At 38.8% G+C, this 23,188-nt stretch overlaps 1 protein-coding gene across 1 annotated transcript in view; it reads left to right on the plus strand.

Moving 5' to 3' along the window:
* LOC128641740 (uncharacterized) overlaps positions 1-23,188 on the plus strand; it is a 383,379-nt gene that overhangs the window by 327,200 nt on the left and 32,991 nt on the right. The window contains exons 63-68 of the mRNA XM_053694265.1: positions 598-785; positions 1,588-1,680; positions 5,495-5,699; positions 6,929-7,116; positions 16,003-16,097; positions 22,201-22,376. Of these exons, the coding sequence (XP_053550240.1) occupies positions 598-785; positions 1,588-1,680; positions 5,495-5,699; positions 6,929-7,116; positions 16,003-16,097; positions 22,201-22,376 (945 nt within the window). The remainder of the gene's footprint in view (positions 1-597; positions 786-1,587; positions 1,681-5,494; positions 5,700-6,928; positions 7,117-16,002; positions 16,098-22,200; positions 22,377-23,188) is intronic.

Here is a 23,188-nt window from a genome sequence, read left to right on the forward strand (position 1 = left end):
TTGGTCTCCTTTGTTGAAACTTAGCTGTTTTCCATGAAGCATACTGAGGTAGGCTCAAGAAAGCACACGTGCCCTGAGCACTTAACATGTAACATTGTTACTAACATTGTTGCAAATACTGCTGATAGATAGTGCTGAAGACACGTGCACACTCCTGAGTATACCTCAGTATGCTCTTTTGGAAAGGAGCTACGTTTCTACAGGCCAAGATAAATAAGTACATTTTGATAACAGATTTACTTCTATTATCAAGTTCTCTTCATTCTCTTGGTATCCCTTGTTGAAGGAGCAGCAATGCATTACCGGGAGCTAGCTGAGCATATTTGGTGAACCAATGTCAAGAGGCATTTGTGTGAAGCCACTAACCAGCAGCGTCCCCCCTGTAGTGCATAACTGCTCCTAAGCCTACCCAGCTATGCCGTTCAATAAAGGATTCCAAGAGAATTAAGTTTATTTTATAGGAGTAAATTGAAAAATCTCTTAAAACTGCGCACACTATCCAGCCTATGAAATGTTAAGTTTAATTTTCACCTCTGTGTCCCTTTAAGTCTTCTATTGCTGTTATGTGATTAGATTGTTCTTCTGTACCTGATTTAGGAGATATTGGGGTGCAGGGAGTAGTGCTGAGCGCATGTGTGGACCCCAAACATCTGATTGCATTGAACTCTTATCTGAATGTCAATGGAACAAAACATGAGCAACTGGGGCAGTTACTGCTCTCAGCCGCTGACCAGAGTCTGAGTCTTTCCTACCAAGGCTGCGGCGATACGATAGCCAGAGCAGAGGTAATGCGTGTAACAGTTAAAGGCAACACCTAGTATCAACCTTCTTGTAGTTTACAAGTTATCTGATGCTTAAACGTTATTAAATTAACATAAAACCAACACAATGCTTTAATCCATTAGAAAATATTCTTATTGCGCTATTTATTGCCAAGAGCTATAAATTTAACCCCTGCAAAGGGGTTAAACACAGTTAAATCGTATTGTTTATGGATGTTAAATGGCTGCTATGCACATATGCTGCCCTCTGATTATACAAGCTGCTTCTTTCTGCTTTGGACCAGTAGTGCATATTGCATCTCTGCAGCAGCCATGCAGGGGTTAAACATGCAGATATCGGCAAGCAGTAGCGCTATAAGGAAATGTTCTCATGCAATAAACCATTTTCTTATTGTCGATATTTGTCCCTTTAGGTTACAGAGACTGTTACCATAATATACACAACATACTGTAGTCTGAAATAAATATTTTTTTAATAACTGCACAATAACTGTTACAAACATCTCAAACCTGTACATTTTTGTGACTGTACCTATAAATTACCAACGCCCATTGCAGCACAGAGGTTTGTTATCTTTCTTGGGTGCTCTAGATATTTTGTTTTCAAATGTGTGGCTTTCCCTACACAATAAAAATAAAGGGTTAAACCACAAACTTTTATCAGTTTTACTTCCACACTTTATATGTTAAAAGTACACAAGACTTTTTCAGGTTTTTTTTCCATTAAATATATTTTAACCTCTAAATAAAAATGTATTAAGCTGTTTTTTTATATTTTATTTATTTATTTTGTTTAATCATACAGACCTTCATTAGCAACCTTGGATCTCACCTGAAAATGCAACTTACAGAGATGAAAAACAAAATAGAAAAATATGTTAAAGGAGTTCAGCAAAGAGTAAGCACTGATTTTGTTTTATTCTATCTAGTGAATTAGCTAACAGCAAATATACTTTTGTACCAATGAAGATGTTCAAAAAACGTGCAATTCCTCTTTGCTTTGCTAAGCACTGCAGTTTTCTTTGAGATCAATAAGTTGATTTATGCGCATTCCAAGATGACTTGCTGATGATATTGAGCAAAAGTTTAGAGATGCTATACAAATAAATAAGAAGGTGTAGGCTAATGAGAAGATGTAGGCTAATGAGAAGGTGTAGGCTAATGAGACGGTGTAGGCTAATGAGAGGGTGTAGGCTAATGAGAATGTGTAGGCTAATGAGAAGGTGTAGGCTAATGAGACGGTGTAGGCTAATGAGAAGATGTAGGCTAATGAGAAGGTGTAGGCTAATGAGAATGTGTAGGCTAATGAGAAGGTGTAGGCTAATGAGACGGTGTAGGCTAATGAGACGGTGTAGGCTAATGAGACGGTGTAGGCTAATGAGACGGTGTAGGCTAATGAGACGGTGTAGGCTAATGAGAATGTGTAGGCTAATGAGACGGTGTAGGCTAATGAGACGGTGTAGGCTAATGAGAAGGTGTAGGCTAATGAGAATGTGTAGGCTAATTATGTGTAGGCTAATGAGACGGTGTAGGCTAATTATGTGTAGGCTAATGAGAAGGTGTAGGCTAATGAGACAGTGTAGGCTAATGAGACGGTGTAGGCTAATAAGAAGGTGTAGGCTAATGAGAATGTGTAGGCTAATTAGAAGGTGTAGGCTAATGAGAAGGTGTAGGCTAATGAGAAGGTGTAGGCTAATGAGACGGTGTAGGCTAATGAGACGGTGTAGGCTAATGACAAGGTGTAGGCTAATGAGACAGTGTAGGCTAATGAGAAGGTGTAGGCTAATGAGAATGTGTAGGCTAATTAGAAGGTGTAGGCTAATTAGAAGGTGTAGGCTAATGAGAAGGTGTAGGCTAATGAGAAGGTGTATGCTGAGAAGGTGTAGGCTAATGAGAAGGTGTAGGCTAATGAGAAGGTGTAGGCTAATGACAATGAGAAGGTGTATGCTGAGAAGGTGTAGGCTAATGAGAAGGTGTAGGCTAATGAGAAGGTGTAGGCTAATGACAATGTTTAGGCTAATGAGACAGTGTAGGCTAATGAGACGGTGTAGGCTAATGAGAAGGTGTAGGCTAATGAGACGGTGTAGGCTAATGAGACGGTGTAGGCTAATGAGAAGGTGTAGGCTAATGAGAAGGTGTAGGCTAATGAGACGGTGTAGGCTAATGAGAAGGTGTAGGCTAATGAGAAGGTGTAGGCTAATTAGAAGGTGGAGGCTAATTAGAAGGTGTAGGCTAATGATAATGTGTAGGCTAATGAGAAGGTGTAGGCTAATTAGAAGGTGTAGACTAATGAGAATGTGTAGACTAATGAGAAGATGTAGGCTAATGAGAAGATGTAGGCTAATGAGAAGATGTAGGCTAATTAGAAGGTGTAGGCTAATGAGAAGGTGTAGGCTAATGAGAAGGTGTAGGCTAATAAGAAGGTCTAGGCTAATGAGAATGTGTAGACTAATGAGAAGGTGTAGGCTAATGAGAAGGTGTAGGCTAATGAGAAGATTTAGGCTAATTAGAAGGTGTAGGCTAATGAGAAGATGTAGGCTAATTAGAAGGTGTAGGCTAATGAGAAGGTGTAGGCTAATGAGGTTGGGATAAGTACAGTATTTGATTGTAAGAAAACTAGCTGCACTTATTTTCAATAATAATAATAATAATAATCATTTTCAGTTTATGTTTAATAATTTAAAGGGACATAATACTCATATGCTAAATCACTTGAAACTGATGCAGTATAACTCTTAAAAGCTGACAGGAAAATATCTGAGCATCTCTATGTAAAAAAGGAAGATATTTTACCTCACAATCTCCTCAGCTCAGCAGAGTAAGTTCTGTGTAAAAAGTTATACTCAGCTGCTCCCAGCTGCAGGTAAAAAAAATAAAAAAAATGAAGAAATAAACAGCAGCCAATCAGCATCAGCAGTGCTGAGGTCATGAACTCTTTTACTGTGATCTCATGAGATTTGACTTAACTCTCATGAGATTTCATAGTAAGCTTCCTTTAACCTGAATAGGGAAATAATATGAGAGTGCATGAGGCTCATCCCCTTAGCTGTCCCAGGACAGACATACTAATATGCTGCTTAGAAATCCTTTACAATGGGATGTGGCTACTGAGGAACTTTTGAGGTAAAATATCTTTCTTTTTTACATAGAGATGTTCAGGTGATTATTTTCTAGTCAGCTTTTTACAGCTATGCTGCATCACTTTCAAGTGTTTAAACATTTGGGTATTATGGCCCTTTAAATTGTGTGCAATAATAAAAAGGAAGAAAAAAAAACATATGCCTGACTGGTTAGTTGTATTTATTGTCTCGGACTGGCCACTAACAGAGGACTCAATCACAAAAGTTTATATAATGATTTGTCTAAAAGATTCAACGTTAAATTCTATGGAGATTTCTGTAGATAAATCATTTGAAAAGCTTTTCTAAAGGATTTTGAATGACCCCAGAGGTGTGTATTTGTTCTTTATGATCCCCATCTCGCTAATTCAGTATGTTCTGAGCCCTCATATACATGGTTGTGTTTATAGCACAGATTGTAGTCTATTTCATTATTATCTATTAACCTTTTAGCTGCCTAACAAAGCTAGAACACATTACATGGCAATGCACTAATACAAGCCTGAAGTAAATTAAAGGGACATAAAACCCAAACATTTTATTTCATTAATCAGATAAAGAATACAATTTTAAACAACATTCCAATTGACTTCTATTATTTAATTTGCTTCATTTTTCAGATATCCTTTGTTGAAGAAATAGCAATGCACATGGGTGAGCCAATCACACAAGGCATCTATGTGCAGCCAAAAATCAGCAGCTACTGAGCCTATTTCAATATGCATTTCAACAAAGGATATCAAGAAAATGAAGCAAATTAGATGTTATAAGTAAATTGGAAAGAAAAAATTGGTTTTCATGTCCCTTTAAAAAGAATATAACTGTAGAGTGCAAGCCAATTGTTTTTTAAATATGTCTCACACTTTGTTTTCAGTGTTATTATGACACAACCCCTGTTACAGACACATTAATAAAATAACAAGATATTCAATGTATTGGTTCCTAGAATCCAAAAAGCTTTAGTTTGAGTCATGTTTACTTACTTCTGAGAATCACTATAAAGTAAAGTAGCTTTCTACAAACCGTCCTGATGCATACTGAGAACAGGAGACTCGGCAAGGACAGTGAATGAACGTGGAACAGTCAGAGCAAAAATTCACAGCTTATAAAAATATAAATTGATGAACTTCTGAGAATTTGTTTTTACTTCTAAAAGAGCAAGGGGTAGTTTTTTTTACTGCTCCCCTGTATGGACCCTAAATATGTATATGGGTGTAATATGTGCTTTACACTGGTGTAGATTGTTAGCTCTTTCTGTATATATCTGTTCAGCAAGTTACATTATATAGTACGGTGTACCCCAGGGGGCGTGTATCCAGCTCTGAAGAATACTGTTACAAATAAATGCTAATAACAATAGCGATAATAAGCTCTTGAAAATGGAAACTCAATTTTAAAAATGATAGAAAATGTATCTTTTTTTTGCCTCCATTTATCACCAAGAAATCTAATTATATGTAATGTATAATTTATTTGTGTTATGGGGATTACGTTAGAAAAGAAAGTGCAACAGCAATATTACATGACATTACATTACATCCGTATAGCGCTCAGCCAGGAGTCAGTTGTAAAACTCCTGCTTTTCTTTCATAGGTGCAGCAATATGACTTCCTGTATGACGGAGTGGCTTTGCCGTACAGAATCTTGCAGGATGTAGCTGGGCTTTTGCAACTCGGTCTGAAGGAGGTGAACCAGCTTTGGAAGGAGAGTAGCCTGAGACACATTCTCCGACATGACCTGCCTATGTACTTTGAAATAATAAATAATCTAGTCCAACAGATGCAAGTGGAATTGCAAAGTAAGTTACATTTCTGTCTATGGCCTAAACTAGAGGCATAGGCCTAGATTACAAGTGGAGCTCAATCCCTACCACAGCGAGAACTTATAAGTCATGGTATTGTTTAGGAAGTGAAAAAGTACATTTCACACAAGTAAATAGCTATTGTTATTTCACACTCTAGAACGGGCAAACCAGTGGTGTATTTAGGTTTTGTACTGCCCTAGGCACTCAGCTCTTCTGTGTGTGTATGTATGTATATGAGTGTGTGTTTATTGTGTGTGCAGTGCGTGTGTGTATTGTGTGTATTGCAGTGTGTGTAAGTGTGAGTGTAGTGAGATTAAAAAAGTGCTGCCACCAAAATCTGCTGCCCTAGGCAAGTGCCTTGTTTGCCTAGGTCAAAAGACACCCCTGGTGCAAACACTTGTATTGTAAGGAATGTTTCTACTTAATGGCCATTCTATTAGTGATTTGCATTTGTATAACATGAAATGTCACAACGGAATCACTGTTTAATTTTGCTCTGGTAACTTGTGCTCGAGCGAAAAAACTTTACTTTCAACTTGAGCACACAGATTGCTTGCTGTATACTCATGGTAGCAATTTCACTTAAAGGGACAGTCAAGTCCAAAAAAAACTTTCATGATTCAAATAGGACATGTAATAACGTTTTTTTAAAAAACTTTCCAATTTACTTTTATCACCAATTTTGCTTTGTTCTCTTGATATTCTTAGTTGAAAGCTAAACCTAGGAGGTTCATATGCTAATTTCTTAGACTTTGAAGGCCGCTTCTAATCTAAATGCATTTTGACAGTTTTTCACCACTAGAGGGCATTAGTTCATGTTTTTCATATAGATAACATTGAGCTCATGCACGTGAATTTACCGAGGAGTAAGCACTGATTGGCTAAAATGCAAGTCTGTCAAAAGAACTGAAATAAGGGGGCAGTCTGCAGAGGCTTAGATACAAGGTAATTACAGAGGTGTAAGAGATTGCGTTAACCATCATATTTTTTATTGCATGCTAAATTAACTATGTATTTAGCATGAGTTGATTTTAGAAAAAACTTGTAGCAATGTTTTGCTGTTCATTCTGGTGGTAAAAAGGTTAAGCAATGTGAAAAGCCTCTAAAACTGTGATTTGCTGCTAATAAATATTTGTATGTTTGTTATTTCTATTAATCCCACATAATACTTTAAGAAGTGTTATAAATCAGTTAATTCTCTGATTAAATTGTCCCTTGTGTAGAACCGCTGGCCACGCTAAAGGAAGCTTATTATGACGCAACACTAAAACCACTGGATAACGTTTGGCAAGAAAAGACTGAAAACTTCCTAAAAAAAGTCCATGGGCTCCTCCCCAGTATAGTCAAGGATGAGTGGTTAATGGAACCAGTGAGACGATTGCTAGATGCAGTAAAGGCTGGTGTGGATGTGGTGAGTATAGCTTATTAACCAATATATATATATTAGTGATCACTAAGGCATATCAAAGGGACAAGAAACTCGCAGCTAGCTGAACACATCTAGTTAGCCAGTCACAAGAGACAAATGTGTGCAGGCACCAATCACCAGCTAGCTGAACACATCTAGTTAGCCAGTCACAAGAGACAAATGTGTGCAGGCACCAATCAGCAGCTAGCTGAACACATCTAGTTAGCCAGTCACAAGAGACAAATGTGTGCAGGCACCAATCACCAGCTAGCTGAACACATCTAGTTAGCCAGTCACAAGAGACAAATGTGTGCAGGCACCAATCACCAGCTAGCTGAACACATCTAGTTAGCCAGTCACAAGAGACAAATGTGTGCAGGCACCAATCAGCAGCAGCTCCTACTAGTGCAGGATATGTGCGTATTCTTTTTCAACAATGGATACCAATAGAACAAAGCACATTTGAAAATAGAAGTGAATTTAAAAGTGTCTTAAATTTGCATTTGCTATCTGAATCATACAAGTTTAATTTTTTACTTTCCTATCCCTTTAAAGTTGAGTCACAGTCAACCATGTATTGTATTGTTAGTGTGGTATGATAATGTCATCTGTCATTTTCCCTTAAAATACATAAACTATTTTATTGTAAACTACTACAAGGATAATACCATTATACAATTATAGCATAAATGTTACTTTACTTTTTAAAGAAACATAAAAAGTCAATATTAAAATGCTTATCGTACTAGATCCTTTTATTGCATCACAACTTGCAGAGAAATATGTGTTTAACCTCACACAGTTAAAGTCTGCCCCACATTAGCAATGGACTACTGGTCTGAAGCTGAACATGGTGGTTGGTGGCTGTGCACATATGTCACACATAGGGTTTGCTTCCATTGAGCCGCTAAAAATGAAGCCGTAAGCTGCCGAAGTGGCCGACAGTTAAAAGTAAATTACGGCTCCATTTTAGTACCAGGTTTCCATTTAAAAAGATAGTGTGTTGCATGCAGTCACTCTTTTCGACTGAACTTAAGTTTGCACTGCCAACCGATGTCGGATTCGACAAAAAGCGCACCTTACCAAGTGCATTGCCAAGGTAACCCGACCTTAGTCTATGAAAATAACGGTTTGCGCCTGTTATCACCTCTAGAGAGAAAGACACAAGAGCTAGCTGCGCTGGTAGGAGTTTGGTGGTTTGGATAGTTTATTGAGAGTTAGTGGAGAGTTGTAGATTTGTTTTCATATCTTCTTATTGTAGGCCTCATATAATATTAGGAACACACACACACATCCATACATTAGTTAATTAACACACATTAGTTTTCACACACACAAACACACACATATACACACACATACATATATACACAAACACATATATACACACACATACATATATACACAAACACACATACATATATACACAAACACACACATATATACACACACACATATATACACACACAAACACATATATACACACATACACATATATACACACACAAACACATATATACACACATACACATATATACACACACAAACACATATATACACACACAAACACATATATACACACACACATACATATATACACAAACACACACATATATACACACACACATACATATATACACAAACACACACATATACACACACACATACATATATACACAAACACACACATATATACACACACACATACATATATACACAAACACACACATATACACACACACACACAAGCATACACAAACATACATAAACACACATACTGTACATACAGACACACATACACACACACATACATAAACACACATACTGTACATACACACATACAGACACACATACACAAACACACACATACATAAACACACAAACACACATACACATACACACATATACAAACACATTTGTTTAATACAAACACTAATCACGTTTTCCTTTTTTTCACTTTAATTAACCCCCTATCCCACTTTCCATCTTCCCTTTAACTACCCTTCCCTTAACTACCACATTTTCCTCTTATTTATTTCTACATTGAGACACTTCCATTGTTTGCAAGATTTACAATTTTAATGGGAAACAGGCATCAAAAAGCTCCTTTTTCCTCTTTTACACCTAGTTGAGTTGGGTGTAATTTTTGTCAATATATCGGCAGCCTCCAACAGTGTATTAGCATTTTGCGGTTTTATTGGAAACCTGGTGTAATTTATAGATTTACGGGTTCTAATACTTTCTATGGGACATTAAAATCTTTTCAGCTGCCGAAATTGAGGTATTGCGCGCCTTTGGAAGCAGTAGATAAACGAAATTGCTTCCGACAGCATATTTATCGGTTTGCAAGCGCACACAAACCTAATTATGGCTCAATGGAAGCGAGCCCATAATTGGCTATGTACAGCTCCAGACTAGCACTGATTTGACAGTTTGGAGTCAGCTTTAACTATGTGTTTAACACTTTTTAATGAAACAGATCATTTTGTTAAAACAGCAGTACATTAGAGCATTTTGTTATTGCCCATTTATGTTCCTTTAAAGACGACACATAAACATCCTACTTTTCTAAGTTTAACTAAAAAAAAAAAAAAAAAACTAAATAACTCAGAAAATGCAAATAAGTGAGATAATGTATTCATACACAATAATAACAATTTGCCCTTTCTTATAGTTGTTATATATTGTTTGCGGTAATAATGAATTGTCATACTCAATGCTGTATCTAAACTTGATTGATTTGCTTTAGGAATGGACAGATAAAATATCTTTATTTCTCCAACATAGGTGTGTCCGGTCCACGGCGTCATCCTTACTTGTGGGATATTCTCTTCCCCAACAGGAAATGGCAAAGAGCCCAGCAAAGCTGGTCACATGATCCCTCCTAGGCTCCGCCTTCCCCAGTCATTCTCTTTGCCGTTGTACAGGCAACATCTCCACGGAGATGGCTTAGAGTTTTTTGGTGTTTAAATGTAGTTTTTATTCTTCAATCAAGAGTTTGTTATTTTAAAATAGTGCTGGTATGTACTATTTACTCTGAAACAGAAAAGAGATGAAGATTTCTGTTTGTAAGAGGAAAATGATTTTAGCAACCGTTACTAAAATCGATGGCTGTTTCCACACAGGACTGTTGAGAGGAATTAACTTCAGTTGGGGGAAACAGTGAGCAGACTTTTGCTGCTTGAGGTATGACACATTTCTAACAAGACTTGGTAATGCTGGAAGCTGTCATTTTCCCTATGGGATCCGGTAAGCCATTTTTATTGAATAAGAATAAAGGGCTTCACAAGGGCTTTAAAGACTGGTAGACATTTTTCTGGGCTAAAACGATTGATTTATAAGCATTTTTAATAGTTTATAGCTTTGAGGAGTTATTTAATTCTTGGGAATTATGTTAAATAACCGGCAGGCACTGTATTGGACACCTTTTTCACTGGGGGCCTTCTCTAATCATAGGCAGAGCCTCATTTTCGCGCCACTAATGCGCAGTTGTTTTTGTTTCCCCTCTGGGCTTGGTTGGGTCTCAGCAAAGCAGATACCAGGGACTGTATAGGGGTTAAATATAAAAACGGCTCAGGTTCCGTTATTTTAAGGGTTAAAGCTTTCAAATTTGGTGTGCAATACTTTTAAGGCTTTAAGACACTGTGGTGAAATTTTGGTGAATTTTGAACAATTCCTTCATACTTTTTCACATATTCAGTAATAAAGTGTGTTCAGTTTAAAATTTAAAGTGACAGTAACGGTTTTATTTTAAAACGTTTTTTGTACTTTGTTATCAAGTTTATGCCTGTTTAACATGTCTGAACTATCAGATAGACTATGTTCTGTATGTGAGGAAGCCAAGGTTCCTTCTCATTTAAATAGATGTGATGTATGTGACACAAAATTTAGAGAAAATGATGCCCAAGATGATTCCTCAAGTGAGGGGAGTAAGCATGGTACTGCATCTTCCCCTCCTTCGTCTACGCCAGTCTTGCCCACACAGGAGGCCCCTAGTACATCTAGTGCGCCAATACTCCTTACTATGCAACAATTAACTGCTGTAATGGATAATTCTATCAAAAACATTTTAGCCAAAATGCCCACTTATCAGCGAAAGCGCGACTGCTCTGTTTTAGAAAATACCGAAGAGCATGAGGACGCTGATGATAATGGTTCTGACATGCCCCTACACCAGTCTGAGGGGGCCAGGGAGGTTTTGTCTGAGGGAGAAATTTCAGATTCAGGGAAAATTTCTCAACAAGCTGAACCTGATGTGATTACATTCAAATTTAAATTGGAACATCTCCGCGCTCTGCTTAAGGAGATGTTATCTACTCTGGATGATTGTGACAATTTGGTCATTCCAGAGAAATTATGTAAGATGGACAAGTTCCTAGAGGTCCCGGGGCCCCCCGAAGCTTTTCCTATACCCAAGCGGGTGGCGGACATTGTAAACAAAGAATGGGAAAGGCCCGGCATACCTTTTGTCCCTCCCCCTATATTTAAGAAATTGTTTCCTATGGTCGACCCCAGAAAGGACTTATGGCAGACAGTCCCCAAGGTCGAGGGGGCGGTTTCTACTCTAAATAAACGCACTACTATCCCTATAGAAGATAGTTGTGCTTTCAAAGATCCTATGGATAAAAAATTAGAGGGTTTGCTTAAAAAGATGTTTGTTCAGCAAGGTTACCTTCTACAACCAATTTCATGCATTGTTCCTGTCACTACAGCAGCGTGTTTCTGGTTCGATGAACTAGAAAAGTCGCTCAATAAAGATTCTTCTTATGAGGAGATTATGGACAGAATTCATGCTCTTAAATTGGCTAACTCTTTTACTTTAGACGCCACTTTGCAATTGGCTAGATTAGCGGCGAAAAATTCGGGGTTTGCTATTGTGGCGCGCAGAGCGCTTTGGCTAAAATCTTGGTCAGCGGATGCGTCTTCCAAGAACAAATTGCTTAACATACCTTTCAAGGGGAAAACGCTGTTTGGCCCTGACTTGAAAGAGATTATTTCAGATATCACTGGGGGTAAGGGCCACGCCCTTCCTCAGGATAGGTCTTTTAAGGCTAAAAATAAACCAAATTTTCGTCCCTTTCGCAGAAACGGACCAGCCCCAAGTTCTACATCCTCTAAGCAAGAGGGTAATACTTCTCAAACCAAGCCAGCCTGGAGGCCAATGCAAGGCTGGAACAAGGGTAAGCAGGCCAAGAAACCTGCCACTGCTACCAAGACAGCATGAGATGTTGGCCCCCGATCCGGGACCGGATCTGGTGGGGGGCAGACTTTCTCTCTTCGCTCAGGCTTGGGCAAGAGATGTTCTGGATCCTTGGGCGCTAGAAATAGTCTCCCAAGGTTATCTTCTGGAATTCAAGGAGCTACCCCCAAGGGGGAGGTTCCACAGGTCTCAATTGTCTTCAGACCACATAAAAAGACAGGCATTCTTACATTGTGTAGAAGACCTGTTAAAAATGGGAGTGATTCATCCTGTTCCGTTAGGAGAACAAGGGATGGGATTCTACTCCAATCTGTTCATAGTTCCCAAAAAAGAGGGAACATTCAGACCAATCTTAGATCTCAAGATCCTAAACAAATTTCTCAAGGTTCCATCGTTCAAAATGGAAACCATTCGGACAATTCTTCCTACCATCCAGGAAGGTCAATTCATGACCACGGTGGATTTAAAGGATGCGTATCTACATATTCCTATCCACAAGGAACATCATCGGTTCCTAAGGTTCGCCTTTCTGGACAAGCATTACCAGTTTGTGGCACTTCCATTCGGATTAGCCACTGCCCCAAGAATTTTCACAAAGGTACTAGGGTCCCTTCTAGCGGTGCTAAGACCAAGGGGCATTGCAGTAGTACCTTACTTGGACGACATACTGATTCAAGCGTCGTCTCTACCACAAGCAAAGGCTCATACGGACATTGTCCTGGCCTTTCTCAGATCTCACGGGTGGAAAGTGAACGTAGAAAAAAGCTCTCTATCTCCGTCAACAAGAGTTCCCTTCTTGGGAACAATAATAGACTCCTTAGAAATGAGGATTTTTCTGACAGAGGCCAGAAAATCAAAACTTCTAAGCTCTTGTCAAGTACTTCATTCTGTTGTTCTTCCTTCCATAGCGCAGTGCATGGAAGTAATAGGTTTGATGGTCGCGGCAATGGACATAGTTCCTTTTGCGCGAATTCATCTAAGACCATTACAACTGTGCATGCTCAGTCAGTGGAATGGGGATTATACAGACTTGTCTCCGACGATACAAGTAGATCAGAGGACCAGAGATTCACTCCGTTGGTGGCTGACCCTGGACAACCTGTCACAAGGGATGAGCTTCCGCAGACCAGAGTGGGTCATTGTCACGACCGACGCCAGTCTGGTGGGCTGGGGCGCGGTCTGGGAACCCCTGAAAGCTCAGGGTCTTTGGTCTCGGGAAGAATCTCTTCTCCCGATAAATATTCTGGAACTGAGAGCGATATTCAATGCTCTCAAGGCTTGGCCTCAGCTAGCAAAGGCCAAATTCATACGGTTTCAATCAGACAACATGACGACTGTTGCTTATATCAACCATCAGGGGGGAACAAGGAGTTCCCTGGCGATGGAAGAAGTGACCAAAATAATTCAATGGGCGGAGACTCACTCCTGCCACTTGTCTGCAATCCACATCCCAGGAGTGGAAAATTGGGAAGCGGATTTTCTGAGTCGTCAGACTTTTCATCCGGGGGAGTGGGAACTCCATCCGGAAATCTTTGCCCAAATAATTCAATTGTGGGGCATTCCAGACATGGATCTGATGGCGTCTCGTCAGAACTTCAAGGTTCCTTGCTACGGGTCCAGATCCAGGGATCCCAAGGCGACTCTAGTGGATGCACTAGTAGCACCTTGGAGCTTCAACCTAGCTTATGTGTTCCCACCGTTTCCTCTCATTCCCAGGCTGGTAGCCAGGATCAAACAGGAGAGGGTATCGGTGATCTTGATAGCTCCTGCGTGGCCACGCAGGACTTGGTATGCAGATCTGGTGAATATGTCATCGGCTCCTCCATGGAGGCTACCTTTGAGACAGGACCTTCTTGTTCAAGGTCCGTTCGAACATCCGAATCTGGCCTCACTCCAACTGACTGCTTGGAGATTGAACGCTTGATTTTATCAAAGCGAGGGTTCTCAGATTCTGTCATTGATACTCTTGTTCAGGCCAGAAAGCCTGTAACTAGAAAGATCTACCATAAAATATGGAAAAAATATATCTGTTGGTGTGAATCTAAAGGATTCCCATGGAACAAGATAAAAATTCCTAAGATTCTATCCTTTCTTCAAGAAGGTTTGGAGAAAGGATTATCTGCAAATTCTTTGAAGGGACAGATTTCTGCTTTATCTGTTTTACTTCACAAAAAGCTGGCGGCTGTGCCAGATGTTCAAGCTTTTGTTCAGGCTCTGGTTAGAATCAAGCCTGTTTACAAACCTTTGACTCCTCCTTGGAGTCTTAATTTAGTTCTTTCAGTTCTTCAGGGGGTTCCGTTTGAACCCCTACATTCCGTTGATATCAAGTTATTATCTTGGAAAGTTTTGTTTTTGGTTGCAATTTCTTCTGCTAGAAGAGTTTCAGAGTTATCTGCTCTGCAGTGTTCTCCTCCTTATCTGGTGTTCCATGCAGATAAGGTGGTTTTGCGTACTAAACCTGGTTTTCTTCCGAAAGTTGTTTCTAACAAAAACATTAACCAGGAGATAGTCGTGCCTTCTTTGTGTCCGAATCCAGTTTCAAAGAAGGAACGTTTGTTACACAATTTGGATGTAGTTCGTGCTCTAAAATTCTATTTAGATGCTACTAAGGATTTCAGACAAACATCTTCCTTGTTTGTTGTTTATTCTGGTAAAAGGAGAGGTCAAAAAGCAACTTCTACCTCTCTCTCTTTTTGGCTTAAAAGCAGCATCAGATTGGCTTATGAGACTGCCGGACGGCAGCCTCCTGAAAGAATCACAGCTCATTCCACTAGGGCCGTGGCTTCCACATGGGCCTTCAAGAACGAGGCTTCTGTTGATCAGATATGTAAGGCAGCGACTTGGTCTTCACTGCACACTTTTACTAAATTTTACAAATTTGATACTTTTGCTTCTTCTGAGGCTATTTTTGGGAGAAAGGTTTTGCAAGCCGTGGTGCCTTCCATCTAGGTGACCTGATTTGCTCCCTCCCCTCATCCGTGTCCTAAAGCTTTGGTATTGGTTCCCACAAGTAAGGATGACGCCGTGGACCGGACACACCTATGTTGGAGAAAACAGAATTTATGTTTACCTGATAAATTACTTTCTCCAACGGTGTGTCCGGTCCACGGCCCGCCCTGGTTTTTTTAATCAGGTCTGATGATTTATTTTCTCTAACTACAGTCACCACGGTATCATATGATTTCTCCTATGCAAATATTCCTCCTTTACGTCGGTCGAATGACTGGGGAAGGCGGAGCCTAGGAGGGATCATGTGACCAGCTTTGCTGGGCTCTTTGCCATTTCCTGTTGGGGAAGAGAATATCCCACAAGTAAGGATGACGCCGTGGACCGGACACACCGTTGGAGAAAGTAATTTATCAGGTAAACATAAATTCTGTTTTTGAAGAGACTTAAAATATTGCATATGAAAGAATGGCTATTACCCTTCTAAAAGATATTTTTGTATCAAAATTATAAAGTAAAGTTGTTTCAATTTATACCAAAACTAGTAGACAATTCTCCACAGGCTTCAAAATAAAAAGTAAGTTTATTCAGCACAGGAACCAAATGTATTTATTTTTATAATACCCCTTTATATGAAACAAAGAAACAATGCAATTGTCTACTTACAATGTTACAACAATGTATTCTGTTGCATCAGTTCACAAGTAATCTTATCAAACAGATGTCATTTTAAACTTTTTAAGGGATCCAATCAGCTTTTGAAATGGACAGAGGCCAAACTTGCCAGAGCTGTTGGCAAAATTCGCAAACCTCTGACAAACTTGTTCAGCTCTTCCAGGTAAGTGGATTTTGCTCTTCTTACAGCAAGGTATTTGCTCATCCTTATTTGTCTAAGCTGACTGTAAGATCTATGCAAATTCTGAATGAGACTGCTCTCTCTGTATGCAGTAATCAGCATTTCACTAGCTGAGAATTCATTATATATTCATTAAAGGTGCAATCGTATTGATTTGCCTTACTCAGCTGAGCTTACTGAATTCATTAAACTTAGAGGACGGCAAGATTATTCAGACTCTGTGGGGTCCTATCCAGTATGAATTTCATTGTGTACTGCATCTCATGATTTCATATCTTATAATAACCGCTTTAACCCATTACTTTAACTTTTTTCAAATTAAAGTGATTGTAAAGTTTAATGAATAAGTGCCCGGTATCTAAAAATAATCTTAAAAACAGGGGCACTTTCATTCATTAAACTTTACAAAGGCGCTTATTTTTTAAAATACTTACCTTTGCATTATGGAAACATAATGCAGATCCTCTTCCCGCAGCTCCTGCTTTCTTTAGCAGATTGATGACGTATCCGGCTTCCTCCAATCATTGTGTGTCTCCTTTGGCGTCCAGCTTGTGATGCACACAACAATTGGAGGAAGCCGCATTTGTAATCCATATGCTAAAGAAGGCAGGAGATGCGGGTGGAGGATCAGCGTTATGTTTACCATAACGCAAAGGTATTTTTCGTATAAAAAAACGACATTTTCAAAACAAAATGGGTTTTCTTTCTAATGACACAGTGAATCCATGGATCATCATAATTACTGTTGGGAATATCACTCCTGACCAGCAGGAGGAGGCAAACAGCACCACAACAAAGCTGATAAATATCACTTCCCTACCCACAAGCCCTAGTCATTCTCTTTGCCTGTATCAGTTGCAAGGAGGTGGTAAAGTTTTGGTCGTCTGGCGGACGTGCCAGATGTTCAATCTTTTTGTCAGGCCCTGGTTAGAATCCGGCCTATGTTTAAGTTTATTACTCCTCCTTGGAGTCTTAATTTAGTTCTTAGAGCTCTTTATCATGCTCTGTTTGAGCCTATGCATTCTTTATTAAGATGTCATCCTGGAAGGTTTTATTTTTTGTTGCCATCTCTTCGGAGAGTTTCGGAGCTTTCAGCATTGCAGTGTGAATCTCCTCCTTACCTTATTTTTCATTCTGATAAGGTGGTCCTGCGTACTGCCTTAGGGTTTCCTTCCCAAAGTGGTTTCAGATAGGAATATTAATCAAGAAATTGTTGTTCCTTCTTTGTTTCCTAATCCTACTTCTCATAAGGAGCATTTGTTGCACAAGCTGGATGTGGTTTTTGCGTTGAAATATTATTTGCAGGCGACTAAGGTTTTTTGCCAGTCTTCTTCTTTGTTTGTTGTTTTTTTTCTGGGAAGCGCAAGGGTCAGAAAGCTACGGCTACTTTTCTTTCTTTTTGGCTGATGAGTGTTATTCGCTTGGCATATGAGACTGCTGGACAGCAGCCTCCTGAGAAAATCAAGGCTCATTCCACGAGGGCTGTTTCTTCTTCTTGGGCTTTCAAAAAATGAAGCTTCTGTGGAACAGATTTGCAAAGCTGTCATTTGGTCATCTTTACACACTTTTTCTAAATTTTTCTAAAGTTCGATACTTTTGATTCGGCTTCTTTTGGGAGAAAGGTTTTTCAAGCAGTGGTGCTTTCCGTTTAGGTTAACTGTCTTGTCCCTCCCTTATCATCCTTGTCCTCTGGCTTGGGTATTGGTTCCCAAAAGTAATTATGATGATCCGTGGACTCACCGTGTCATTAGAAAGAAAATGTATGCTTACCTGATAAATTTCTTTCTTTCTTGATAAGGTGAGTCCACGGCCCGCCCTGTATTTTTCAGACAGTTTATTTTTATATAATCCTCAGGCACCTCTGCACCTTATGTTACTTCCTTTCTCCTTTCCCTTTGGTCGAATGACTGGGGCTTGTGGGTAGGGAAATGATATTTATCAGCTTTGCTGTGGTGCTCTTTGCCTCCTCCTGCTGGTCAGGAGTGATATTCCCAACAGTAATTATGATGATCCGTGGACTCACTGTGTCAATAAATAAATTTATCAGGTAAGCAAACTTTTTTTTCAGGCAAAAGTCAGTATTTAGCGTGACCTCCCTTGGCACTAAGCACATCTTGAATTCTTTTGGGGAGACTGTCCTGAAGTAATCTTCTGGTATATTATACCAGGCTTCTTATAGCACTTCTTTATATTTAGGTTGTCTTTTATTTATTTCTCTGTCCAGGTGATACCATACTGCCGCTATAATATTCAGGTTACTGCATTAGCAATGTGCTTGGAGTTATCATGCTGAAAAATAAAACCATTCCCATTCAGGTGCTTTCTAGAAGGAATGGCATGATGAATTAAAACCTGTCTGTACTTTTCAGCATTCATGATCCCATCAATTCATACGTCGACAACACCACTGGCAGAAATACAGCCCCAAACCAGGACAGACTCTCCACCATGTTTCCCTGAAAACGCCAACCACTCATTCTTCCATCTCTCTCCAACTCTTCTTTAAGCTTCACTCCATAATACTCTTTTCAACTGATCTTTATTCCAATCTTTGTGAGCTTTAGCATATCTTAGCCTTTTCACACTGTTCCCCTTCCAAAAAGTGGGTTCTTGGCTGCTACCCTTCCCCAGACAATTCCTGATTAAGCTTCTTCAGACTGTAGAGGGGTCAACTTGGCCTCCAGATGACCCTGCCAGATGCTGAGCCAGGTCCTTGCTGAATTTCTTCCCAGTCTCTTAATGAAGAAACTCTGAAAAACGGCTCATCAGATTTTGAAAGTTTTCTTGGTCTTCTAGTCCTTTTGTTGTCCTTGACCTCTCCTGATTCTTCAGATTTCTTTATAACAGCTTGAATGTGCATCTTAAAGTGAATGTAAACTTTGACGAATGTGTGCACGGTTTTTAAAAATCCTATTATAAACAGGGGCACTTTCATTCATCAAAGTTTACATTGCAGTGGTTTTGTTAAACTACTTACCTTTTCTTCTTGAAAGCCGGTCCAGTGATCCCCCGCCTGCCGCTCATCTCTTCTTAAATCAGAAATTAACAATCCGGCATCCTCCATTCATGGATTCCCCCCCAGAGCAAACATTGCTTGAGGCCGGATTCTTAATTTCTGACATATGAAGAGACGAGTGGCAGGCGGGGGAATCTCTGGTCCACCTTTCAGGAAGAAAAGGTAAGTATTTTAACAAAACCGCTGAAATGTAAACTTTGATGAAAGTTCCACTGTTTTTATTAGGATTTTTAAAAACTGTGCACACATTCGTCAAAGTTTACATTCACTTTAAGTATCCAATTTGTTTGCTAATTCCCCTTTGAGAGTGGCCTTGCTGATGCAAACGTATGATTTTATGTCTCTTAAATTCTGTGATCTTTGGCATTTTAAATGGAATGATGTGATGAATTAAACTTATTTAATGCTAATGTAATGCTGAAGAATGTCTTGCACAAACCTGGTGTAATAGACCTTTTTCACTGCAGTCATTTTGACATAAAATAGTAGAACAAATACAGGTGTTAGCAATGACATTAATTAGGGTTCCATTCCATTTAGGATTACGAGAGCCAGGTTCCTGATATTGCTAAAGTGTAAGGGGACATCACACTAAATACTTGCCACTTTAGCCTATAGAAGTAGTTTTTTTCTGATTTTGTTCTGTTTTTTAATACTGCATAGAAATATCCTGTATTTTCTTGTTATATTCTAATAAAGAGACTGAGAAATAATTATTATACCATCATTATGCCATTGCTAAAACAACAAATCTAATGCTGGCCTGAGACTTTTGCACATTACTGTGTGTGTATATATATATATTATAGCCCTTGTCATATACCATATACCTTTTAACCCTTATAAAAAATCAGAAAGTGTAAATATGAGTGTAATAGTTTATTTTAATGTATTTATGTTGTGTTTAGTACAACCTTTTTTTTTTTACCCTGACACTTTACACTAGGGGGCTGATTTATCATGGCCTGAATTGGGCCAAATATTAAGACCACTGCTCCTTAACACGTACGCCGCCTCTGAGGCGGCGGACAGCAATCCGTTTACTCTCAAGGTACTAGCTAGAGTGATCACGATATTACTTATCACATCCCGCGCTAACAATAGCGCGCCATTCATAATCTAGCCCATAATATATATCCCATTTTTAATATTCTTATAACTCAGCATTCATTTGTCTTGAGGGAGTGTATCTTTATTTGTGATAATAATAATAGTATTCTAAAAAAAACAAACACAACAGATTCGTTACTGGTGGTTGCTACGTCTAGCACCAAAGAGCATGTGTGATCCCAAGAAACTGGCACCTATATTATATACGTATAAGTGTTATCCCCCATAAACAGTAGCAACCTCTCCCACTTAAGGTGGGGAACTTTGTTTATTGTCCGTTGCGTAAGGCCTTTACCACAGGTCAAGGCAGTCGCTATGAAGTACAGGAGTGTATTTATGACCAATAATTGAAACACATAGCATATTGCTGCTATTGTGGTATGGTATAGTTGCTCCCTTACAAAGTCTGTTGCTGTTATGTACACAAACAGCTTTTGATAGGAACTGGGTTGTCGCTGCGATACGCTCTAATGCTATCAACAGTTACAAGCATTGATTCCTGACCATTGTTTGTTGACTTAGATTCTAAAAAAATATATTACAAATTTGGAAAAGAAAAATTATTTAATCAAACTTCGCTTTCATGCAGTTCTATTGCTTGAGTATTATTCGCTATGAAATCTGAATATTATCTACTTTATTACTGTGAATCTATATATCTTACTGGAGAAAACCAATAAAACTGCATTGTCGACTTTATTATTGTTCTACAGAATCCACATTGTACCTTTTTATCAAAATTTAAAAGCAGCTGAAAACGGAAAATACATTTTAATTTAGAAATATTTCCAAGTAAATCATTAGATACACTAAATGGTTTAATTGGCTCCTATAAACAGAAAGGTCACTATAGTTTTGTATGAGCTCACAGGGTTGGATAACTGCCATAAGTTCAGGACGTTTTGTTTTAGCGTTTTTATAATACTGGGAAACTTGCCATTGAAGAATATCTTGTCCAGTTCATATTAAGTAGAAGAAGAAAAGGATATAATTTAATGTAATTATTATTTCCCAGGGATGGGGTGTACTGATTCCTGCAAATTCATTGCAATTGCTTATTAAGAAGGTAAATTAAATGGAAACAAATTAAATGGTATTGGTTTGCTTTTTTTTTATTTTCCCTTATCTCCTTGACAAATATTGACATCACTGTTTTGTAAAGAAGACAGCGTAATTCAAATATTCATCTTTTGTATATATTCTAACTAATCAAACTCTATACTAACCCTAACACTAATGCAGAGCCTAACCCAATTCAAAACCCTTATAATAACCCAAGCCTTATTATTACTGGCTCTAACCCTAACAAATAATCCTACATCTAATCCTAATACCTAGATTTAGACCCTATAGTGAACCCTTAGCTGTAAACCTAACACTTATTGTAGCCATAACCTTAATGTGAAAAAAGAGGTCATTAGAGGTAAAATGTTGGTATAGAGTTTTGGAAGATGTTGGATTACCTGTCAACAGGAATATGATGTATTGTTTTTTTTTTTTTTATTTCTTACTACCATTCACTACCCTATTGCAAACGGATACCTTCTGACAAGTCAAATAACCAAGTCAAGATAAAGTTGTGGGGCATCAGGAGAATGATAGTCTTACAATAACTTGGTACCATGCAGCTTCCATAGTGAGCAGAAGAAAAAATGACCGTACATTGGATGAATTTATTAAAATGATGATATCCTGTTCTACGTGTACTGTTATCGCATTTCATGCTTACATATGTTTTCATATCCTTAAAAACTATCATTTCATGACTGCCCAAAGTAATAAAGCTTTATTTCTAGCTTATTTAAATACGAAATATACAAAGCTAAATAACTTCCGTTTGTGTTCACGATAAATTAAGGCATCTTAGATGGGCATTATTTTTTATCACAAAATCAGTAATTGTAGTAGTGTAACGTGCCCAACACATTTAGTTTGAAGATTTGCTTTCTTTTTTGCCAGCAACTGCTCAGTGACCTTGATCCTTCCAGTAGAGTATCACCCCATAGACCTAACAAACATCACACATTACGTTATCGAAGAGAAACTGATGAAGCCCCTGAAGGAAATGTATAGTGTGAACCCTATGGCTGAGTTCTACAGGTTTAAACGGAAACTCATGGAAAGTCCTTTTGAGTGTAAGTATCTTCCTAGTAAGGATGTGAGAAAATGTGGAATTGTGATCAATCTGAACTTATGGACTTCAAAATCAGTGATGGTTAAAAATCAAGAAAGCTTAGGGTTTGACTTCAGATAATTGGGGGTATTTATTATCTGATGCTCGCATTTAGCACTTACCCCCTTCCCTGGTGCAACCAATAGTATAATTCTGCCACCTCTGAGGTGGTGGGTAGTTTAGGAAGGGTAGGTTAGGAAGCCACATTCTTACATTTTACAAGTTGTGTGTAAACAGAGTCCAGTAATGTGGCTTGCAAGGGTACTCTGTAAACTAGATGGACAGTTTGGTGCTATTAAGACACACAATACATGTTTAAAGGGACAGTCAAGTCCAAAATAAACTTTCATGATTCAAATAGGGCATGTAATTTTAAACAACTTTCATATTTATTTTTATCACCAATTTTGCTTTGTTTCAATTGGTATTCTTAGTTGAAAGCTAAACCTAGGAGGTTCATATGCTAATTTCTTAGACCTTGAAGGCCGCCTCTAAGCTGAATGCATTTTGACCACTAGAGGGCGTTAGTTCATGTGTTTCATATAGATAACATTGAACTCATGCACGTGAAGTGACCCAGGAGTGAGCACTGATTAGCTCAAATGCAAGTCTATCAAAATAAGTGAAATAAGGGGGCAGTCTGCAGAGGCTTCGATTCAGAGGCCCATTTATTAAGCTCCGAATGGAGCTTGAGGGCCCGTGTTTCTGGCGAGTCTTCAGACCGCTGTTTCATAACCTGTCCGCCTGCTCTGATGAGGTGGACAGAGATCGCCA

This window comes from Bombina bombina, chromosome 11 (genome assembly GCF_027579735.1).
Source record: "Bombina bombina isolate aBomBom1 chromosome 11, aBomBom1.pri, whole genome shotgun sequence".
NCBI lineage: Eukaryota > Metazoa > Chordata > Amphibia > Anura > Bombinatoridae > Bombina > Bombina bombina.